Source organism: Propithecus coquereli, unplaced genomic scaffold (genome assembly GCF_000956105.1).
Source record: "Propithecus coquereli isolate 6110/MARCELLA unplaced genomic scaffold, Pcoq_1.0 Scaffold146, whole genome shotgun sequence".
Classification (NCBI taxonomy): domain Eukaryota; kingdom Metazoa; phylum Chordata; class Mammalia; order Primates; family Indriidae; genus Propithecus; species Propithecus coquereli.
In genome coordinates this window covers 2338229-2356147 of record NW_012138969.1, presented here as the reverse complement: position 1 = coordinate 2356147, position 17919 = coordinate 2338229, and the positions used below count along the sequence as shown (strand labels likewise).

The 17919-nt window shown below is 42.8% G+C and overlaps 1 protein-coding gene across 1 annotated transcript in view; it reads left to right on the top strand.

Moving 5' to 3' along the window:
* The window catches only part of RGL1 (ral guanine nucleotide dissociation stimulator-like 1), a 138779-nt gene that overhangs the window by 66234 nt on the left and 54626 nt on the right, over positions 1-17919 (top strand). The window contains exon 4 of the mRNA XM_012639986.1: positions 12658-12735. Within this exon, the coding sequence (XP_012495440.1) occupies positions 12658-12735 (78 nt within the window). The remainder of the gene's footprint in view (positions 1-12657; positions 12736-17919) is intronic.

Below are 17919 nucleotides of genomic sequence, written 5' to 3'. Positions count from 1 at the left end.
TTGAAGTCATGTTTGGCTAATCCCATGTGTTTGTTTATCCTTCGTTTGGTGTGATCAGCATTTCACAAGGACTCCTGTTTCCTGTGCTTCTCACCATGGCTCAGAGTTACTTCTAGACCACACTGGCTTCCTATTCGCCCAAGAGAAAGTTCTTGAACTGTGGGTTAGCTGTTTGTGTTGAGGTTTTGAGATTTTATTTTCTCTAACTTCAAAATACACTCCACTTAAAAATCTGTTCTTCCTACCATATCATTTAAAAAAGTAATGGAGTTAATTAGATACCACTGAAAATGCCCAGCTTCCAATGTAGAGGGTAGCCTACTTCAGCTAGTGATCCTTACTGAGAACCATGAAATGTTTACATAAATATCAAGACTTTTCTTCAGACAGCTGTGATAGTAGCTACCTTTTGGGCTATTTCTTGAACATTCTCCCTTTCTCTGATACACATCTCTGATCTCAGAAGCAAGTGGAATGCCAACAACAGGCAGACTAGGGGTGAACCAGGTCTCCAGAAATCTTTGCCAAACCACTAATGGCACTCAGGTCACAGTGTGGAAAGCACTGAGCAATAGTCTGAATTGCTCCCTCCCTTTCAAGAGAATTCTCCCAGTGGAGGACTTTTGGGGAGGGTAAAGGTTAAAGCCATTTGTAAACATTCTTCTTTAAGATAATCTGACTTAAATTTGCTTGTTTATGTCACAGACACTAATTCAGCAGGTCTTTGAACTGACTTCTCCCCATATGTGCTTGCCACGCATTTTCACACACTTTATCTCCTTTAGTCTACTTGTTATTACCCCCGTGTTTATGGAGGGGAATATTGTGGCTTGGAAACGTTCAATCAGTTAGTGGCAGAGTTGGAATTAAAACCTTCCCCCTTCTGCCTCAGAAGCTCTTCCCAAGTATCACCGTAGTACCTCCTTTGATTTGTTAATTTTAAAAGGAAGGGGTTACATCCTTTTTGCTACTCCCTCAATCGATTTTCCACAGAAAATGCAATTCCTGAGGGCCCCTCCCTTCCCACCTTTGTGGGCAGTTCACTTGACCATCAATGCTCTGATCCACTCATCTGCTCAAACAGTATCTGTCGGCTGTTTAACATGTGCCGTGTGCTTACAAGATGCGGTGTGTATCATGGGGGACGAACCTGCCGTAGCCCCTGCCCTCATCTTGCTTAAGGCCTAGTGAGAGAGTCACACTAAACAAAACAGCATACAAATAAATTTATATAATTAAAATTAATCTGACCGTTGGGAAATAAGAGCTAGGTTCTATGACAGATAATAAGAGAGGATTTTGGGGGGAGGGGACTCAAAACTGAGTGTTGGCCAGTGATCTTAGGTGATCACTTAGATAGATCATGGGCTATAAAGGTCCCTGTTGCGTCTGTGTGTCTGGACTGTTTCTGTGTATTTGATGGGCTCAGGCCAAGTCCCTGACCTTGACGAGCTACTTCTGGAAGAGGGCTCTTGCTGGAGAGGGTGGGGGATAGCAGATGAGAAAGCGTGGGTGGATTTAAGCAAATATATTACCACTGTGGGAACAGTCACCTTAAATCCACGCTTCACGTAACCTGAAGCAGTAACACTTTTATATGTAAAACATGATGTACCAGTGACCAGCAAGCATGGAACTGTCCTTGTTAGTGAGGCTAGTTCCTCCACAGCACAGAGAGGAGTTGATCAAATATAAAGTTGGAAAATTTTATTTATTTCCAAGGATTTTGTCTTAAGTACCAAATATGCTCCTCTTTCCTTCAGAGTTTTAGGGTACTTCATGGGAAAAGCAATTTTTCTGTCTTTTAGCCACGAGATTCAGGTGTGAGGTGGATAGTACAATGGTTGAGAACGTGGGCTCAGGAGTCAGAAAACTTGAATTTGATCCCAGTTTTGCACTCCTTACTTGCTCTGCAGCACTGAGCAAGTTAATTTATCTTATTAGCATCAGTTTCATCATCTATAAAATGAGAATAAAAATAGCACCTAATTTAGAGGGCTATTATGAGGTTCAAACTTAATAATATAGGTAAAGTTCTTATTAGCATAGTGGCTGGAAAATGTTAAGTGCTTAAGAGGTTACCATTTTTATTGCCCTGTTGTTTTCTTTCTTCATGGCATTTAACATTATTTGAAGTTACCTTGCTTATTTTGCTTATTTCTTGCCTATCTTCCCTACTCAGAGACTATGTTTGTCTTATTCACGGCTCTACACTCGGAGAGGAATGGTGCCTGCAGTAGGTGCTTAGGAACTATTTGTCTAACAAATAAATAATGGTTATTATTATTCATGCCTATTACAAAGCAGGCGCTTTGAAAAGTATGACAGTGAATATTACCTAGCCTCTACCTACGTTTAGTGGGAGAGACAAATAAAGCTATAGACTTGTACCATCACTGTCAAGGCAGTGAGGACCAAACGTGCATTTTTAATAAAAACTTTTCCTACATGGGAGCTGTGAGGTGGTAGTAGTAAACCTTCCATAAAAAGCCCATAATACAAATCCATTCAGTTCTCAAATAATTCTTAGCATGAGAAGCTCGGTAATTGTTTTTGAGATGCATGCAATATGTTCCAAATTACTTTTTGTTAAACCTCACTTAAAATAATTTAAGTTTTTTATTTAGTGCTAGAATTACACTAAGCACTTGCCAAATATTCCTCGATTCATGCTGGCAGGCAGTGCTCATGAGGTTCTCTTACTTCCTTTTCTTTCACTAGGAGGCAAGATCCCTAATGTCTTCCTTCTGCTCTTCCAGGTCTGAGGAAAGTAACTTATCAGCACCGAGAGCTCTAGAAAGCAGATCCTGGAAACCGAGCCCAGTGAAGGGTCTCACGGCATCTTACGTTGGGGACCATAAGTCACCTCCAGGTGCTGGTCTTTTATAGCGTAAACAAATTAAATCTTGTTACTATTAAACTCATGTATGATTTTTTCTATACTTTTGATTGTTCTAAGAGTTTATTAACGTTTAACTTCTATAACTTATGTAGGAAAGTTTTTTGGAATAATGCTACGGCATTCTCTTCATAACTTAAGTAACTCCCCTCCCCAACTTTCCACAGGGCAAAATGGAAATGAGTGGGTCACCCCTTAAGTCCTTTGTCCCACTGTGCATGGAAAAGGTGCGATTTATTCGTCAGTTGGCTCCAGCATGCTCATCCCATTTACTTAGTAGGAAAGCAGAAGCTTTCAGGAAATCTTAACATTGCTTTGTTTCCTCTCCAGCTTACCATACAGAATTACACACTGCATATCCTGACTAGGCTAAGAATTTCTTAGTACACGAAGGCCATTTATTAAGATTTTTGTTATAGCAAATGAGTTTCAATGGATTTTCTTTAGGTAGGCAAACAAAACAAAACAAAACAAAAAACCTTGTATGGTATATATATTAATGGTTATTAAAAAAGGCAGATTGCTGAAAGATAAATTGGACTCGGGTCTTATTTCCCGTGGCTATGAGGAAGGTGAAACTACTGGCTGGTATAAGAGAAAAGAAGATTGTAACAAGGACTACAAGAATCTTTGAGTATCGAAATGTTTATAACATAGAAAGGACATTGGAAACTTTTGTAGGTCATGTGCTTCATGCTTTATCAGGTAAAGAAAAACAGTTTAGCTCAGGAAACAATAGAAGATGTAACATTTATAATAATTTACATATCCAAAGATGTCCACATCCTGATCTCCAGAACCTATGATTGTGTTAGGTTATAGGTTAGATGGCAAAGGGGAATTAGGTTGATTACAGATGGAATTAAGGTTGACAGTCAGCTGACTTTTAAATAAGGAGATTATCTTGGATTATCTGGATGGGCCCAATGTAATCACAAAGGTCCTGAAATGTGAAAGATGGAGGCAGAAGAGAGTCGAGAAAGAGTCCTGAAGATGGAAACAAGATCACATAGATGCTGTCTATGTTGCTGGCTTTGAAGATGGAGGAAGGGGACCTGAGCTAAGGAATGCAGGCAGCTTCTCCAAGCTAGAAGAGGCAATTGAAATGGATTCTTTCTTAGAGCCTCTAGGAAGGAACACAGCCCTGCCAATACCTTGATTTTAGCCCAGTGAGACCTGGTTTGGCCCTTGGACTTACAGAACTATGAAATAATAAATTTGTGTTCATAAGCGACTAACTTTGTGGTAATTTGTTGCAGCTGCAACAGATAAGAAACAAGGAAATCTTGTCAGGGAGATTGACTCCAAAAATCTAGTGCTCATGGGTTTAAAGATGTTGAAGGTCAGATGTTCACCTTCATCTTTTTTTTGTTCAGGCTGTCATGCCCTGTTTAGTTGTGGCCACACATGCAGCTCCAAGAAGTACGGCTGGAAACAAAGGACAGGGCTCAGCCTCAATGCGACAGGCATTATTACTATTTTCTCTCTGTAACTGTGCCAGTTGCTTTGGGTTAACTAGAAAAGTTTAATCTGGTACTGTTTTAGAATTACATCCAACCATAATTACACGAGGGAAAAGGGAAATGAGTTCTCTTCCCTACTGGGTTGGGTGTCTTTGGGAAATCTTTACTTATTTTTGCCAAGTGGACCCAACTCTCAGCCAGTAGCCCTATGGGAATTCTCGATGCCATCGTGTGGTGACTGCAGAACCCTAGCTTTATGGGACGGCAATGACGGTTCTGTTAAAGCAGACATTAAAAGGATGCTGTTAGAGGCTTTGCCTCGGATCATAACCAGGCTCGCTTTCTTTTCTCGAAATGGGATTTGAAAGACCTAAGAGATAAAAATGTTACCACTTGGCAAAGGGAGGCAGGACATGCAGTTATCCTTCTTTTTTTGAAAAGAATACTGAATTGGGCCGGGCGCAGTGGCTCACGCCTGTTATCCTAGCTCTCTGGGAGGCCGAGGCGGGTGGATCGTTCTGAGCTCAGGAGTTCGAAACCAGCCTGAGCAAGAGCGAGACCCCGTCTCTACTAAAATTAGAAAGAAATTAATTGGACAACTAAAAATACATAGAAAAAATTAGCCGGGCATGGTGGCGCATGCCTGTAGTCCCAGCTACTTGGGAGGCTGAGGCAGGAGGATTGCTTGAGCCCAGGAGTTTGAGGTTGCTGTGAGCTAGGCTGACGCCATGGCACTCACTCTAGCCTGGGCAACATAGTGAGACTCTGTCTCAAAAAAAAAAAAAAAGAATACTGAATTGCCCAGCAGGTTAAAAAAAGTGTGCTTATGTTTGGAAACTACAAAACAAAACTGACAAGAAACTGAAAGGCAATGTGTGCATATTCTGAGTGGTACTGGAGAAAGTTTTAAATGCAGCTTTGGTAATCTAAAGCAGTGGTTTTGACTGTTTTCAGCAATTGGTGGGAAGGGTTGATCACAAACCCCTTTGAGAATCTACAAAGAATTACAGACTCTCTCAGTAGAAAAAAAACACATCGCAAAATTTTGCGTACAATTTAGGGGATTCCCAGACTTCTCTGTTCTCTGTAAGTTCATCCAGGGACTCTGGGTCACAACCCCCCCCAGGCAAAGAGTTCTTAGCATAGGTGACAGAGGACACATGAGTGGCCACTGTGAGTCAGAGGAGGGCACTGCTCTTAGCTTATATTATCATTGGGGCAAAAATCTGAAGTACCTGTTCTGAAAAGTAACTTAATTAATTTAATTAAAGTACATTTAATGGTTCATTAAAGTAAATTTAATGGTTTAAAAAAGTATCTCAATCTCTAAAAGATGAAGGTGCTGGCTGCTTTTGAGTTAATTTTTGTTTTTCTTATCACTTTTCTCTTATTTGACTTTTTGTTTTACATTTATTTTTTGTGAGCTTAGCCCTTAAGAATGACATCAGGCCCCTAGTCCTGGGAAACACAATTCCTTTGCTTTGGCCTCTACCAATGTTGGCAGTAAGCACCAATTTAGGCAAATTGATGCTATGTTGAGTTTTTATAAGCACAGGAGAGAAAAACAGTCCTGAAAATGATGGGATACCATGACTGTATTTGGTTTTTCACAGCATGTTTTGTAAGAGTCTTGAAGAGCTCTGCAACAGCAATGTTTTGTGGTTGGGGAAAACCGAGCCACAGGTTGAATGGATTTGTTAATAATGTATTCATTCATCTTCAACCTGAGAAAGATCTAGACTCATTAACAGAGTCTGTGGTTATATCACAGTGCTGCCTGCTTCCTACCCCCGTCCTAACCTGTTTCTTGTGTTGTTCTTCAGGTAGCCACAGCCACTGTAGCATGCTGACTAACAACCCACGTTTGCAGTTGGTTGTTAAGAATTGTTATGAGCTATAAGTGGAAAGAGGAGATACCGATGGCCCGCCCACCAAGTTCTGAGTGCAGAAAATGGGCCAGAGAAAAGAAATGGAAGACAGGAACTTGGAATGGAAATAGCAAGGGTGGGAGAGCCAACATACCTAAATAACTTGAAATTTGGGTGAGAAACAAGAGACAACAACTTTTTGTATTCTTTCCCTTGGATGAATGTCTATAGAGTTTTGTCCTTTTATGATCTCTTTAGACAGTTGTAGATTGAGGCTGGGAATGAAGGTGTTATTCTCGAGAAAAATTTTATAGCGTTTTGTTTAACTGTTGAGTGGAGCAGAAACACTAGGTACTTTTTGCTTAACTGTCAGGGACTACTGCGGGGATATTGTGGGCAGGGTGGTGGAGGGCCCTTTGTGGCAAAGGCCTGGAGGGAAGCAGGGCAGCTCTTTTGGGGTCTTCTGTCTTTTTCTAATCATGGGAAAACTTTGTCTAGACAACTAGACCTCACGGTGGAAAGCACAGTGCAGGGTTCTCTGCTCAGTCTCACTGGCCCCTTTCTTTCCTGTAAGAGAATAAGAAGTTTTTGCTTTATTGTCTTTGTCCTTAGTCTTCCCCTTGAATAACCAGCTTCAAAGAGGTAACAAGACCTTTCCAAGGTAGGCTTGGTGGCCATGACCAGTTCTCAGGTCAGACGTGGGTGGAGAGGTGCCTGCGTGCAGGACATTATTCAGAGTGATTAAAAGCAACGGTCTCGCTGGTCTGTGGATACAGTCCAAAGTCTTCACCAAGGCTTCGCTTGGTGTTCCAGACATCTGCAGGCTATTTCACCCATGTCATTCTCCCAAGTCAAGGTCAGCTTCTGAACGTTTTTTTCATACCTGACCTGTGTTCTTGTGGGTCAGTTAAAGAAAAATTCCTAAGATGTTCCGTGGCTGGGGTTCATTAGAAAAGCAAAGACTCCCAGAGGTCCTTGAGTCAGCAGCTTCATGTGAGGTCTGTCTTTCCTTTACTTCCTCTTTTCTGTTCTTTCACCATTCCTGGTAAGTATCTCCTTCCCTTCTCTTCCCTCCCCTGCTTTTCTTTTGTTCATGGTGGTAGAGGGTATTAATTAATTTATTTAGCAAATGTTTATTGAGTGTCTGCTATGTGCAGGCTCTATTCCAGGCTCAGTGGAAGTAGCAGTAAGCAAGATAAAAGAGTAAAACCAGAGACCTTGCCACAGGCTACCTGGCCCTCATGATCTGTCCCTGTCACCTCCATGCCTCATCTCCTGCTCTCCCTTGCTTACTCAGCTGTGCTCCTCACTGGAGCTTGATGGTTCTTAAAAATATCATCCTGCCACTATTCTAAGACCTTTGCAACGGCTCTTCCTGCTACATGGAAGGCTCTTTCCCTAGAGGTCTGCATGGCCCATGCTTCAGCTTCTGGAGGGTTTTACTTAGCTATCACAGTCACATTGGCCCTCCCCTGAATACCCCATATGAAATAGCAACCCCTGACCCTCCATTGTGCCTGGTCACCCTGACCTGCTTTATTTTTCTCCATTGCACTTTTCACTATCTGACTTAATATATATTAACTAATTATTAGATTACTGTCATCTGTCTCCCCCACCACCACTACAATGTATACTCCATGAAAACAGGGACTGGGGTTTGTTTGTGGCTGTATCCTCAATGTCTAGAATAGTACCTGGACATAGTCCTTAATAAATAATCCTCATTGAATGAGGGGCTAATTGAGTAAAAGAATGAATGACTAACTGAATGAATGAAGGCTCAAGGTTTGTAACCTCAAAGAGTTAAAGTGTGATGGAGGAAGACAAAAAATAAATAAGTAACAAGACAGCCATAGCTTATATGGTAGGGTAGTGACTCAGAGGCTGGTCTCTCTGAAGTCTATCAAGGCTCAAATCCTGCCCCGCTTATTGGTTGTGTCTTTGAGGGCATATTACTCAAGCTTTCTGGGCCTCCTTTTTCTCATCTGTAAAATAGGAATAAGAATACCACCCTATAGGATTATTGTGAGAATTAAATGAAATAATCCAGTGCTTGGCATATGGTAAATTCTCAATAATTATTAACTGTTGTCATTATTGAATCATTTGCCAGAATCAAGTAGAGCTTGAAAAGTTCTTCAAGATTACCCCCCATCCTGGGCTGGTGTTACTAAGACTTTCCTGTTGGGGAGCAAAGGTTAGGAAGGCCTCCCTGGGGACAACTTTATCTAAGGATTTCTTTGAATCACAAATATACCTTGTTCTTCCCTTCAAACACATATTAAGCATTTCATCCTCCCAGATAGACGCCAAAGACTACGGACATCCCCTCTGGAAATAACCGTTTCCTGTTTAAATATTAGCAACCAGTTAAACATTGTATTGTTTTTTTTTTTTTTCTTTTTTTGGGGGGAGGAATTTTTAAGCTGCAGTAAATAACTGCTTAAGGCTGTACTTTAGGAGACATTTGTAAGTCGTTCTTTCGCCTTGTGATAACAGAGAAAAACCATGTCAGAGTCATTCTGACAATTTGTATTTTAATTTAAGTTTTATGAGTTACTGTTTAAAGAAGGGCAGTTGCTCATTGGTAAGCCTTCTTAAGAGGTTGGAGCTTTGATCTTAAATCCGAGGGAGGCTTTACAGAAATTGGAGGCGACATTGTCGACAGGTTTGTCTGTAGTTGTTCTACTGCCAGTAATTAAATACACACATACATACCCTTTATTTACTCCCCTGGAATAAGTGAATTGAACTTGACTTTCATTTTTGATGGGAAGCTATGAGAGGGTCTAGGGAAACATCAAAGAAACATTCTTAATCTAGTAAAACTGACTCTCAAATGACCCAGCCTGAACATTAGAGAGCTCTTGATTCCAACGCCAGTCTACTTTCTTTTCTGTGAAGCATTAATTCTCCTTAATGATAAGAAAGGTGCAGGAAAAAAAATCATCCTTGCCCCAGTCCATTAAGTTCCAGAGGGTTACAGGATATTTATCTCACTTCTAAAAGACTCCTGTGTAACAGTGTATATACATATTTTTCTTTTTGCATTTTCATGCTGTTTATACCTTCAAGATGTTGGGTTTAACATCTTAAAACTTTCTTTTTCATTTTCATTTTAGATTTTTGGAATAATCACAGCTATCTTGAAGCTTTTTTATGCCCCAAAGCCCATAGAAATGAAGGCACAGACAGCTTTGCCACTTGTAAAAGCATAAAGCCAAATCATGCCTTTGCAGAGACAAATCTGAACCTGGTATTAATAGTTGGGAGGTCCACTGTCATGTCTTTCTCTGGAAACCCGCCGGAGCACTCTTTGCTCACTACAAATAGCCATCACGTGCCTGTTGGGTGTCAGGCACCGTTTCAAGCTCTAAAGAATAGTGAGCAAAAGAGACAAAAATCCTGCTCCCATGGAATTTATGTTCTAATGGGCAATTAACATAATAACTAAATTAATTATACAGTGTATTAGAAGTTGTTGAAAAAAGCTATAGAGGAAAATATAGCACGGAAGGGGGTGATGTTAGAGTTGGTTTGTATCTTAAATAGGTGGTCAGGAAGGCCTCACTGATAAAGTGACATTTGAGCAAAGACCTAAGGAGCTGAGGGAATGGCATAGGTGTGGGAAGAGGCAGCAGCAAGCACAGATTCTGCGGCAGGAGCATGCCCAGCATGTGGGCGGAGCAGTGAGGAGGCCAGCGAGGCTGGAAGGGAGTGAGCACCTGGACATGTGGGCAGAGGTCTCGTTAGATCATTTAGGGCCTTGTGAGATACCTAAGACTTTGGCCTTTTCTCAGGGTAAGATGAGAGTCATGGGAGGGTTTCTTTTTTTTCTTTTTCTTTGCTTTCTTTCTTTCTTTTCTTTTTTAGAAATGGGGGTCTTGCTATGCGTTGCCCAGGCTGGATTCAGACTCCTGGGTAGCCGGGACTGCAGGTGTGTACAGCCATGCCCAGCTTTTCATGGGGGGTTTTGAACAGAGCAGTGACAGGATCTGATTGACATTGAACAGGATTGCTATGGCTGCTGGGTGGAAGCGAGGAGACTAGTTAGGTTGGTGTTGCATTGATTCTAGGCCAAAGATGGTGGTAGTTTGAGCCAGGGTTGAAGCAGTGGAGTGATCAGAAATGTGTGGATTCAGGATATGTCGTAAAGGAAGACTCAAAAGGATTTCCAATGGATTGAGTGAAGAAGAATCAGGAATGTCTGCAAGGTTTGAGCCTCAGCAACTGGACCATGTGCTTTGCCATACGCGCCTTATTATTGATGGCTCTTACTGGTCTCCAAATTACTATTGAACATTCACTTAGGTCCTGATTCTGAATCTGTAGACACTCTGGTAGCCGGGAAACATACCAATGTGGTCTTCTGAGCCATTGCAGATGGTACCAGCTTAATTAGTGAGAGAGAACCTTGCTCACCAGTGTAAGTTGCTTAGTCGTTCTTAACACCATCTGATTGCACGTCGTGGCATCACATTCTGGGGGAGGAACTGTGACAGGTTTCAGTGCCATCCAAACCTCTACTTTGGCTCTGAGTCTGAAAAATGTAGGAAAAGAGGAGAGTATGAGAAGTTAAAGATAAAGAATAGAAAGATCTAGAAACTTTTAGTCCAAATCTCTCTGAAAAGAAAACTATCAGGAGCAGTCAAATATGTACCTTTCCCTTGTAAGCATTTTCCCCTTTTATTTCCCCATCTCATAGCTTCTGGTCAGAAGATAAAAGATGTGATAGTTCCAGAATAACCAGAGACAGAATTAATGGAATGGGAGAAAAATAAAGATTAAGTTTCACATTTAGACATTAAGGGATGGCAGGAGAAGAGTTTCTAGATCTCCCTAGGTAGGTGAAAGGTGCGGTGGCTGTCCACTAGCTCTGCTCGTGACTGCTCCACCCCAATCTTTCCTACTTAAATAAACCACAAAGCCTGTTGCGAGAGAACACGAGGACATAGTTCACTACGATGGTGGCCACAGATAGAGCCAAAAAAATCCCTCTGTGTTTATTTACTGGGAATCTCGTTTCCCATCCCTGCCTTGCTCACATGGGGTTGAGTAAATCTTAATCTGATTGAGTTCTTATCTCAGGAGGTGCAAAGGGGAGCCTTGGAAGCCCTCAAAACAGCAGGTGCAGGACAGAATGGAGAGGAACAGGGAGGGTGGAGACCAGTGGAAAATGTCTTAGGGAGGCCAAGAAATCCATAAGGCTGATGAGCTAGAGAAAGGAGCAGGTGGGTGGGGGGGCTGTGCCTGAGGGTGCAAGCTGGAACCTGCCGGGATGGGTGATGGGAGACCAGATGGACTGGCATTCGCTCAAACCAGATGGTGGGCTTTTCTTTTTAAAAGGATCTGTAAATCCTAGGAACAAGGAACCATAAGGACACTAGGGCCTTTAATCCCATTAGTAGAAGACAAAAGTGTGCTCTTTAAAAATGTAAACTCACCAATTACAGAATTTCTGTTATCCAAACTTTGGGACAGACAACGAGCTTGTGAAACTCCAAGGAATCTCTGAATAACTGCAGAAGTAGTTTAAGCATTACAGATTAATATAAAGACTCTTCCTCAAGAATTTAAAGTGAAAATACTAAATGTACATTCTGAAACAAACAAAACATGATATATTTGTGTGAAATAGGCTTGCTCGCACGTGGAGTGGGAAGAACAGCTAACATTGTAATTAGGGACCAATCAGTTATTGACTATATTTTGAATTTGTAATGAGAGAACTTTTAAAATTTAAGTACCTATTGCTTTCCAAAAATGTGTACCCCCTCGCCCCCTTCCCCGGTTGCTGTGTCTAGAGCAGCCTGGCCTCCGTGTAGCCACAGCTGCTCTCCTGGTGCTGAGGCGCAAGAACCCTGCTCTGCCGTCCTTGTCTCTGTCACAGCCTTCATCCGAGTGTCCAGAGTCATCCCATGATCCTTCCCCAGTAGGACTGAACTTCAAGGAGACCAGACTCTTAAGTGTAGCGTGGACCCATCATTTTAGTGCGCCCGTGTGGCACGAGTGTAGGAGCTGTGCCCGCAGAGCCATGTCTCCCTTGAACAGACACAGCAGAGGGGCGCGGGGCAGGGTCCGGTCCTTGAGCAGTCTGCCTTCTTTGTGTCATGCAATATCTGATTCTCCCACTGCGAGGAAAAACCTAATGCCATCTCAAAAAATTCGAAGAAATGTTCAATATTAAGAGACAGTTTTGAGTAGTGTGATTAATTGTTAAATTACTTTTCCGTTGAGAATATGTAGATAGACCCATTAAGTAACTGTCAATAATACCACATCAATTTTCGATGCTCTTTCAGAAACATTTCTTTCCTTAATTACTCCTGAGAAGTATAACTGTTACTTTGTAGCTGAAGTTGAATGGAGCTGCCTTCCTACCACTGACCGTTTTTGCTGGCCTGCTTTGTTTTTATCCGCGAAGGTATGGAAACCTGACGAGCCCAAGCTGTGACGAAGACGGGAGCCAGAGTTCATCAGAGTCCAAGACGGTGATCCGGAAGTAAGTGTGTCGCTTCTCGGCGTTACAAGGTGTCAGTCGAGACAATATATTAAAAGAAGGTAGTTTAGTAGAGGTTTTATTCCTTTGAAACGCTACCGTTATTTTTTTCCCATAATGCCTACGGACACTCAGGGTGTGATTCTCTCACAATATTCGTTCATTCATCCAGTGAAAACGTGCGGAGCAGCACGGGGCGCCAGGCCCTGTGTGACCCGGAATCAAAATAAACAAGTCCCGGCTCATACGAAGTTTCCGTTTTGACAGAAAGACAAAGGAGAGGCACAGACAACGTGGAGGAGAGCGAGGCCGGGGAAGGGAGCTAATCCCGCTGGTTTCCCACAGGGAGCCGGGAGCGGGCGCCCGGGCCAGGCCGCCGGAGCGCACCCGAGTGAGGTGCGCGCGCTGGGCCTGACGAACCGGGCAGAGAGTACGGAGAAGGTTCTGAGGCAGGAACGGTGTTGGCGAAACCGCGGGGAAGTGGATGAGGCCGGATCTGTAAGGTGGTGGGGGGAGGGCAGCTCAGTGGCGACTCAAGGACTTTCGGGAGGACGTTGAGCGTGACTCAGAGGACGAGTAAGAAGCACTCAGACCGTTTTGCGAACAGTACCGCGGTCCGGCATATTGGAAGAGGGTTGCTCCGGCTCTGGGTGGGAAGTAGACCGCAGCAGCGGGGACCGGGCAAGCGTGGGAGCAGGGCCCCGTCCAGGACCCGTGGCAGGTGTGGAGGGCGCAGCCTCGGCAGGGATCTTGCGGGTGTTGGTGACAGGCCGAGCGGGAGTGCGTGGGCTGCGTGAGAGAAGAGCAGGGCGCTGGGGCTGTGGTTTGAGCAGCCGGCAGGACAGAAGCTCAGCTTTTCGAGGCAAGAAGCACTGGTAGGGGGAGCAGGTTTGGGGGGGGGGAGTGTGTGTCAGTAATTTAGTCTTAGACATCTTAATTTCGAGGTAATTGGGTGAGTCTAGATTCCAGGGAGACGTCTGGAATGGAGGCGTAAACTTGGGCGTCCTTAGTTTATGCAGGGTGTTTCCAGCTGTGGGACTGGAGGGGGCCTCCTGGGGACTGAGCGTAGAGAGAGGAGAGGAGGTGCAAAGATGGAGCCTGGTTCCTCCAGTGTCCGGAGTCAGGGAAGTAGAGGGGCTGGCGGACGAGACTGGAACACAGCAGCTTCTGGGAAGGGTCGGGGAGGAGAGGAAAAAAGAAGTCGTGTCCCACAAGACAAGCAAAGAAAGGATTTCAGGGAGCGTTGACCAACGATGTCAGTGATGGCCATAGGTCAGGGGAGAGGAGTCCCGGAAGTGACTCCCACTTTGCAACACTGCAGTCTCTGGTGACCTTGACAAGTGCAGTTTTGGTGGTTAGAGGTGTGGGTCAAAAAGAAAGAAGGGGACAAAGTGGGGACAGTGAGTCTTTTCAGAGGAGGAGTTTTGCTGTAAAGGGAATAGTGAAATAAGATGGAGGGTGGGTTTCTTTTTGTTGTATGTGTGTTTTTTTTAAAGGCGGAGGACATCGTATGTTGATGACAATGTTCTAGGAGACACTGAGGAAACATCCATGAGGAAGCGGTGGGGGCCACTGTCGGGGAATGTTCTTGAGTAGACGGGATGTACACCCAGCTGCCTGAAACCACTGTTAAATATTCATTTTTGGGGCCAGAAGTCTAGGGGGTAATCCTGTGGAATTTTTAACTCTTCAGAGGATTTACGGATGGACTCCTTTCTTTAGGAGCCAGGGGTGTGGAAGTTCTAAAACTGAGTATCTTTTTAACTCCTGAGTTGGGTCCACGAAGTTTTACAGTTTTACTGGGTGGATCATAACTTTCCAGAAAACCAGACATCCCAGTGTAGATATTTGAATGCCAAGTGCTAGGTATAGTGGGAGGAAAAATTACTTTGTTTCTAGAAGGACTTGGGGAAGGCCTCTTGGAAGAGGTAACATTTGAGCTGTGCCTTGAGGCTCGGTGAAGATTTTGGTGGTAGAGCTGCCCCGGCATAGGCGACAGTGGGACCAAATCAGGGAAATGCAGGGTCCATGGAATTTGAGGGAACATACAGAGTTGGTGTGGCTGCTTCATAGTGTCCATGTTGGGCGAAGGGAGTCGGTAGAGCTGGAGCCAGATTGGAGTTATATCATGGGAGGCTTTAATATCTTGCGAGTGAGTTTGGGCTTTCCGTGGTAAGCAGTGAGCAGTTGGCCATAGTAAGTTTTTACAGGATGGAAACAACATAATCAGATAGGTGATTTTTTGGAATGGAGTCGATTTAGAGCCTTCTTACTCAAAGTGTGAGTCTGGACCCACAACATCAGCATTACCTGCAAGCTTGTTAGAAATGCAGAATCTCAGACCCACTCAGATCTAATGGGTTAGAATCTGCATTTTAACAAGATCCTAAGTGATTCCTAAGTACTTTTGGGTTTAAGAATCACAGGATTAGAAGTTTTTAAAAGTTTTGTTTTTCCGTGAAAACTCATTAAAATAATGATTTTTTTAAGAAGTGCCTTTTTAAAATAATGGATATTTTTGAGTATGTACAAAAGAAGAGCTACTGTAAGAATTGAGTGGCCAGCTTGTCGTGGGTAACTTAGACTTGTGACTAGATTCAGAAATAGGCATGTTATTATCCGCATATTTTAGAATTAAGTCAAAACCAGAGATGCCATTCAATTAGCCACATTAACTTTCTAAGGAAAGTAAAAGTCTGAAAAACATCCAGAGCTATTCTGTTTCCCAGAGGGTGTTGTGAGATGAAATAAGTTTTGGGGAAGCAGTAGTTAAAAAAATTGTACCCTGCATGTGAAGAGTCATGTTCATTATTTTAAAGACCCATTCAGATTCATTGTACGCCAGGAACACTAATGTGGGTAAAACTCCAGGCTAAGCTGTTTTAAAGGGTTTTAGAGTTTTAAACATGTGAGGCCCTAACAAAGAGCTTCACATAGAACTCCCTGAGGGGTCCATCATCTGGGGATAATGGTCTTTTCCCAAAGCCTCACAATGACTTGGTGGAAAGTTCTTGACCCTTTTCTCAGACTGAGTTGCCTTTTTAAAAAATTATGCCTGATGAAAATATGCCACTTTATCTTATAATGGGTTTCTCTGTCCTACAAACTCTGGAATGTAAAAAACCCTTCTCACTGGTGACCTCTTTCTTCTTTCCACTTCCCTTTCTTCTGTCTTTCTCACTGTTTTTTTTTCCCACTTCTCCTTTTATTGTTTTTCATCTCAATTTACTGTTACCTTTTTTCTCTCTTTTTCTGAAGTTATCCTTCTCCTGATCATTTCTGTGCCAGGACAGGGTCTCTCCTTTGTTTTTCTGAGAGAAAATCAGGAAGCACCTTCTCCCATCCATATGTAACGTATTGCAAATTCCTTGGTCACCCCAGACCTCTGGCATCTGACTTTTGGCAATGATTGAAGGCGTCCTGGTGGCTGAGAGATGTGTAGGAGGTATGGCTGTAGGGCAGTGATTCTCAATGGGGCAGTTTTGTCTCCCAGAGGTCATTTGACAATGTCCGCAGACATTTTGGTTGTCTGAACTTGGTGGGGGAATGCTACTGGCGTCTGGTGGGTAAGAGGCCAAGAATGCTGCAGAACATCCTAGAATGCACAAGACAGCTCCCTCCCCTGCAACAAAGAACAATCTGACCTTAAATGTCAACGGTGCCTAGGTGAGAAACCCTGCTACTATATAGCATTGAGCTTGTAGTTCTCAAGTGAAAACTGTCTTTGTTTATGAATACCTAATATATATAAAAATAGGAGCATGCTTATTTGGAGATTTATTTATTTCCCTTCTTATGATTAGATGAATCAAATGCTGAGGTGGTCCGGAACCAGCCACGTGAGAAGTGGAAGGCCCGGATAAGGAGCTGGAGAACTCAGTCACTTCACCTCTCTTAGTTTCAGTTTCTTCACCTGAAAAATGAGTGCTTAGAATATGTGCTCTCTGAGGTCATTTCAAGTTCAGTGATGTCTAAGATAAAATTTACTTAGCTTTTGCTTTATCTTTTAAAAAATGAAAATGAGTATCAGAAACAGAAACAGAGCCTTGGTCCAAATAGTATATTGAACTTTTGAGAGGTACTTTTGACCACTTTTCTCTGCTGGAAAGACCCGTTTTGATAAAACAAGAAAAAAATAGACTTTGGTTGCTTGTTATTAGTCGTGATATCAGGATTGCTTGCTGGGGGCCATGAAGAGCCGACCTAAAGCATTGTCTTGTTGGGATAAGGCGGCAAGGAGTGGCAGAGTGCCCATTGCTTTCCTTGCTACGAATCTGTTCTCTCCTGATTTCAGGTGGGAAACCGACAGCAGGAATCCAGTGACATTCTAAGCAGTAAACATCCTGTTTTAGGGCAGTTGCCTTCAGTTTTGCAGTCCCTGGTAGATGTGGGGGTGGGGGCAAGGAATCATTATTGGGTTTAACCATGAACAGAAAAATGCTCAAATAGTGTTTGGTTTTTCAGTTTTTGCTATAAAGTGTAGAGCAACCCTACATTTTACACACTAGGTACTAGGTGCTCCCTAGTACCAAGTTAACGGTCTTTCCTGTATCTCTATAATAAATATGGATCTAAACCTTTCAGAGGGCCAAAAAACTCTAAAGAAGGAAAATGTGGAAATATACATGAAGCATTCAAGATGAAAGATTGGTTTGTGGTGTCTTGGACCAAAACTGATGAGTGTTCTTCATGCATTAAAAAAGTATCAGATTGAGCAGTGACTCCCACAAGTAGAGTATAGTACTTGTAATTCCAGTCCCGAGTAGCCTGGTGCAGGCTTTGTGCAATATTGGGACCCTCTACAGTTATCTGGCTAAAGCAAGAATGTTCTCTGTTGCAAAGAATTTGACTTCCAAAGCTTCTAGATGTTGGAATCTTTGCTACACTTTGATTTCTGATGTTAGGTTCAGACTGATGTATATAACAAGGTGTGCTTTGTTTATTTATAGGATCCCTAAACTGGGCCACTATTTAGGAAGCAGGAAACTCACTTCCTATTACAGAAGAAAACACTTCTGCCCACAGTCATTCCACCTGTGCCCTTTTCCTCCTTCCTGCTGTCATTTTTACAGGATAAAATGCTATCTTTTAGAATAATAAAAATTGAACTAAATAGAAAAAGGATACTTCCCAGAGGGTGGATTTATTACAATCATTGAATTCAGAAGTGAAGATAATGTAAAGAAG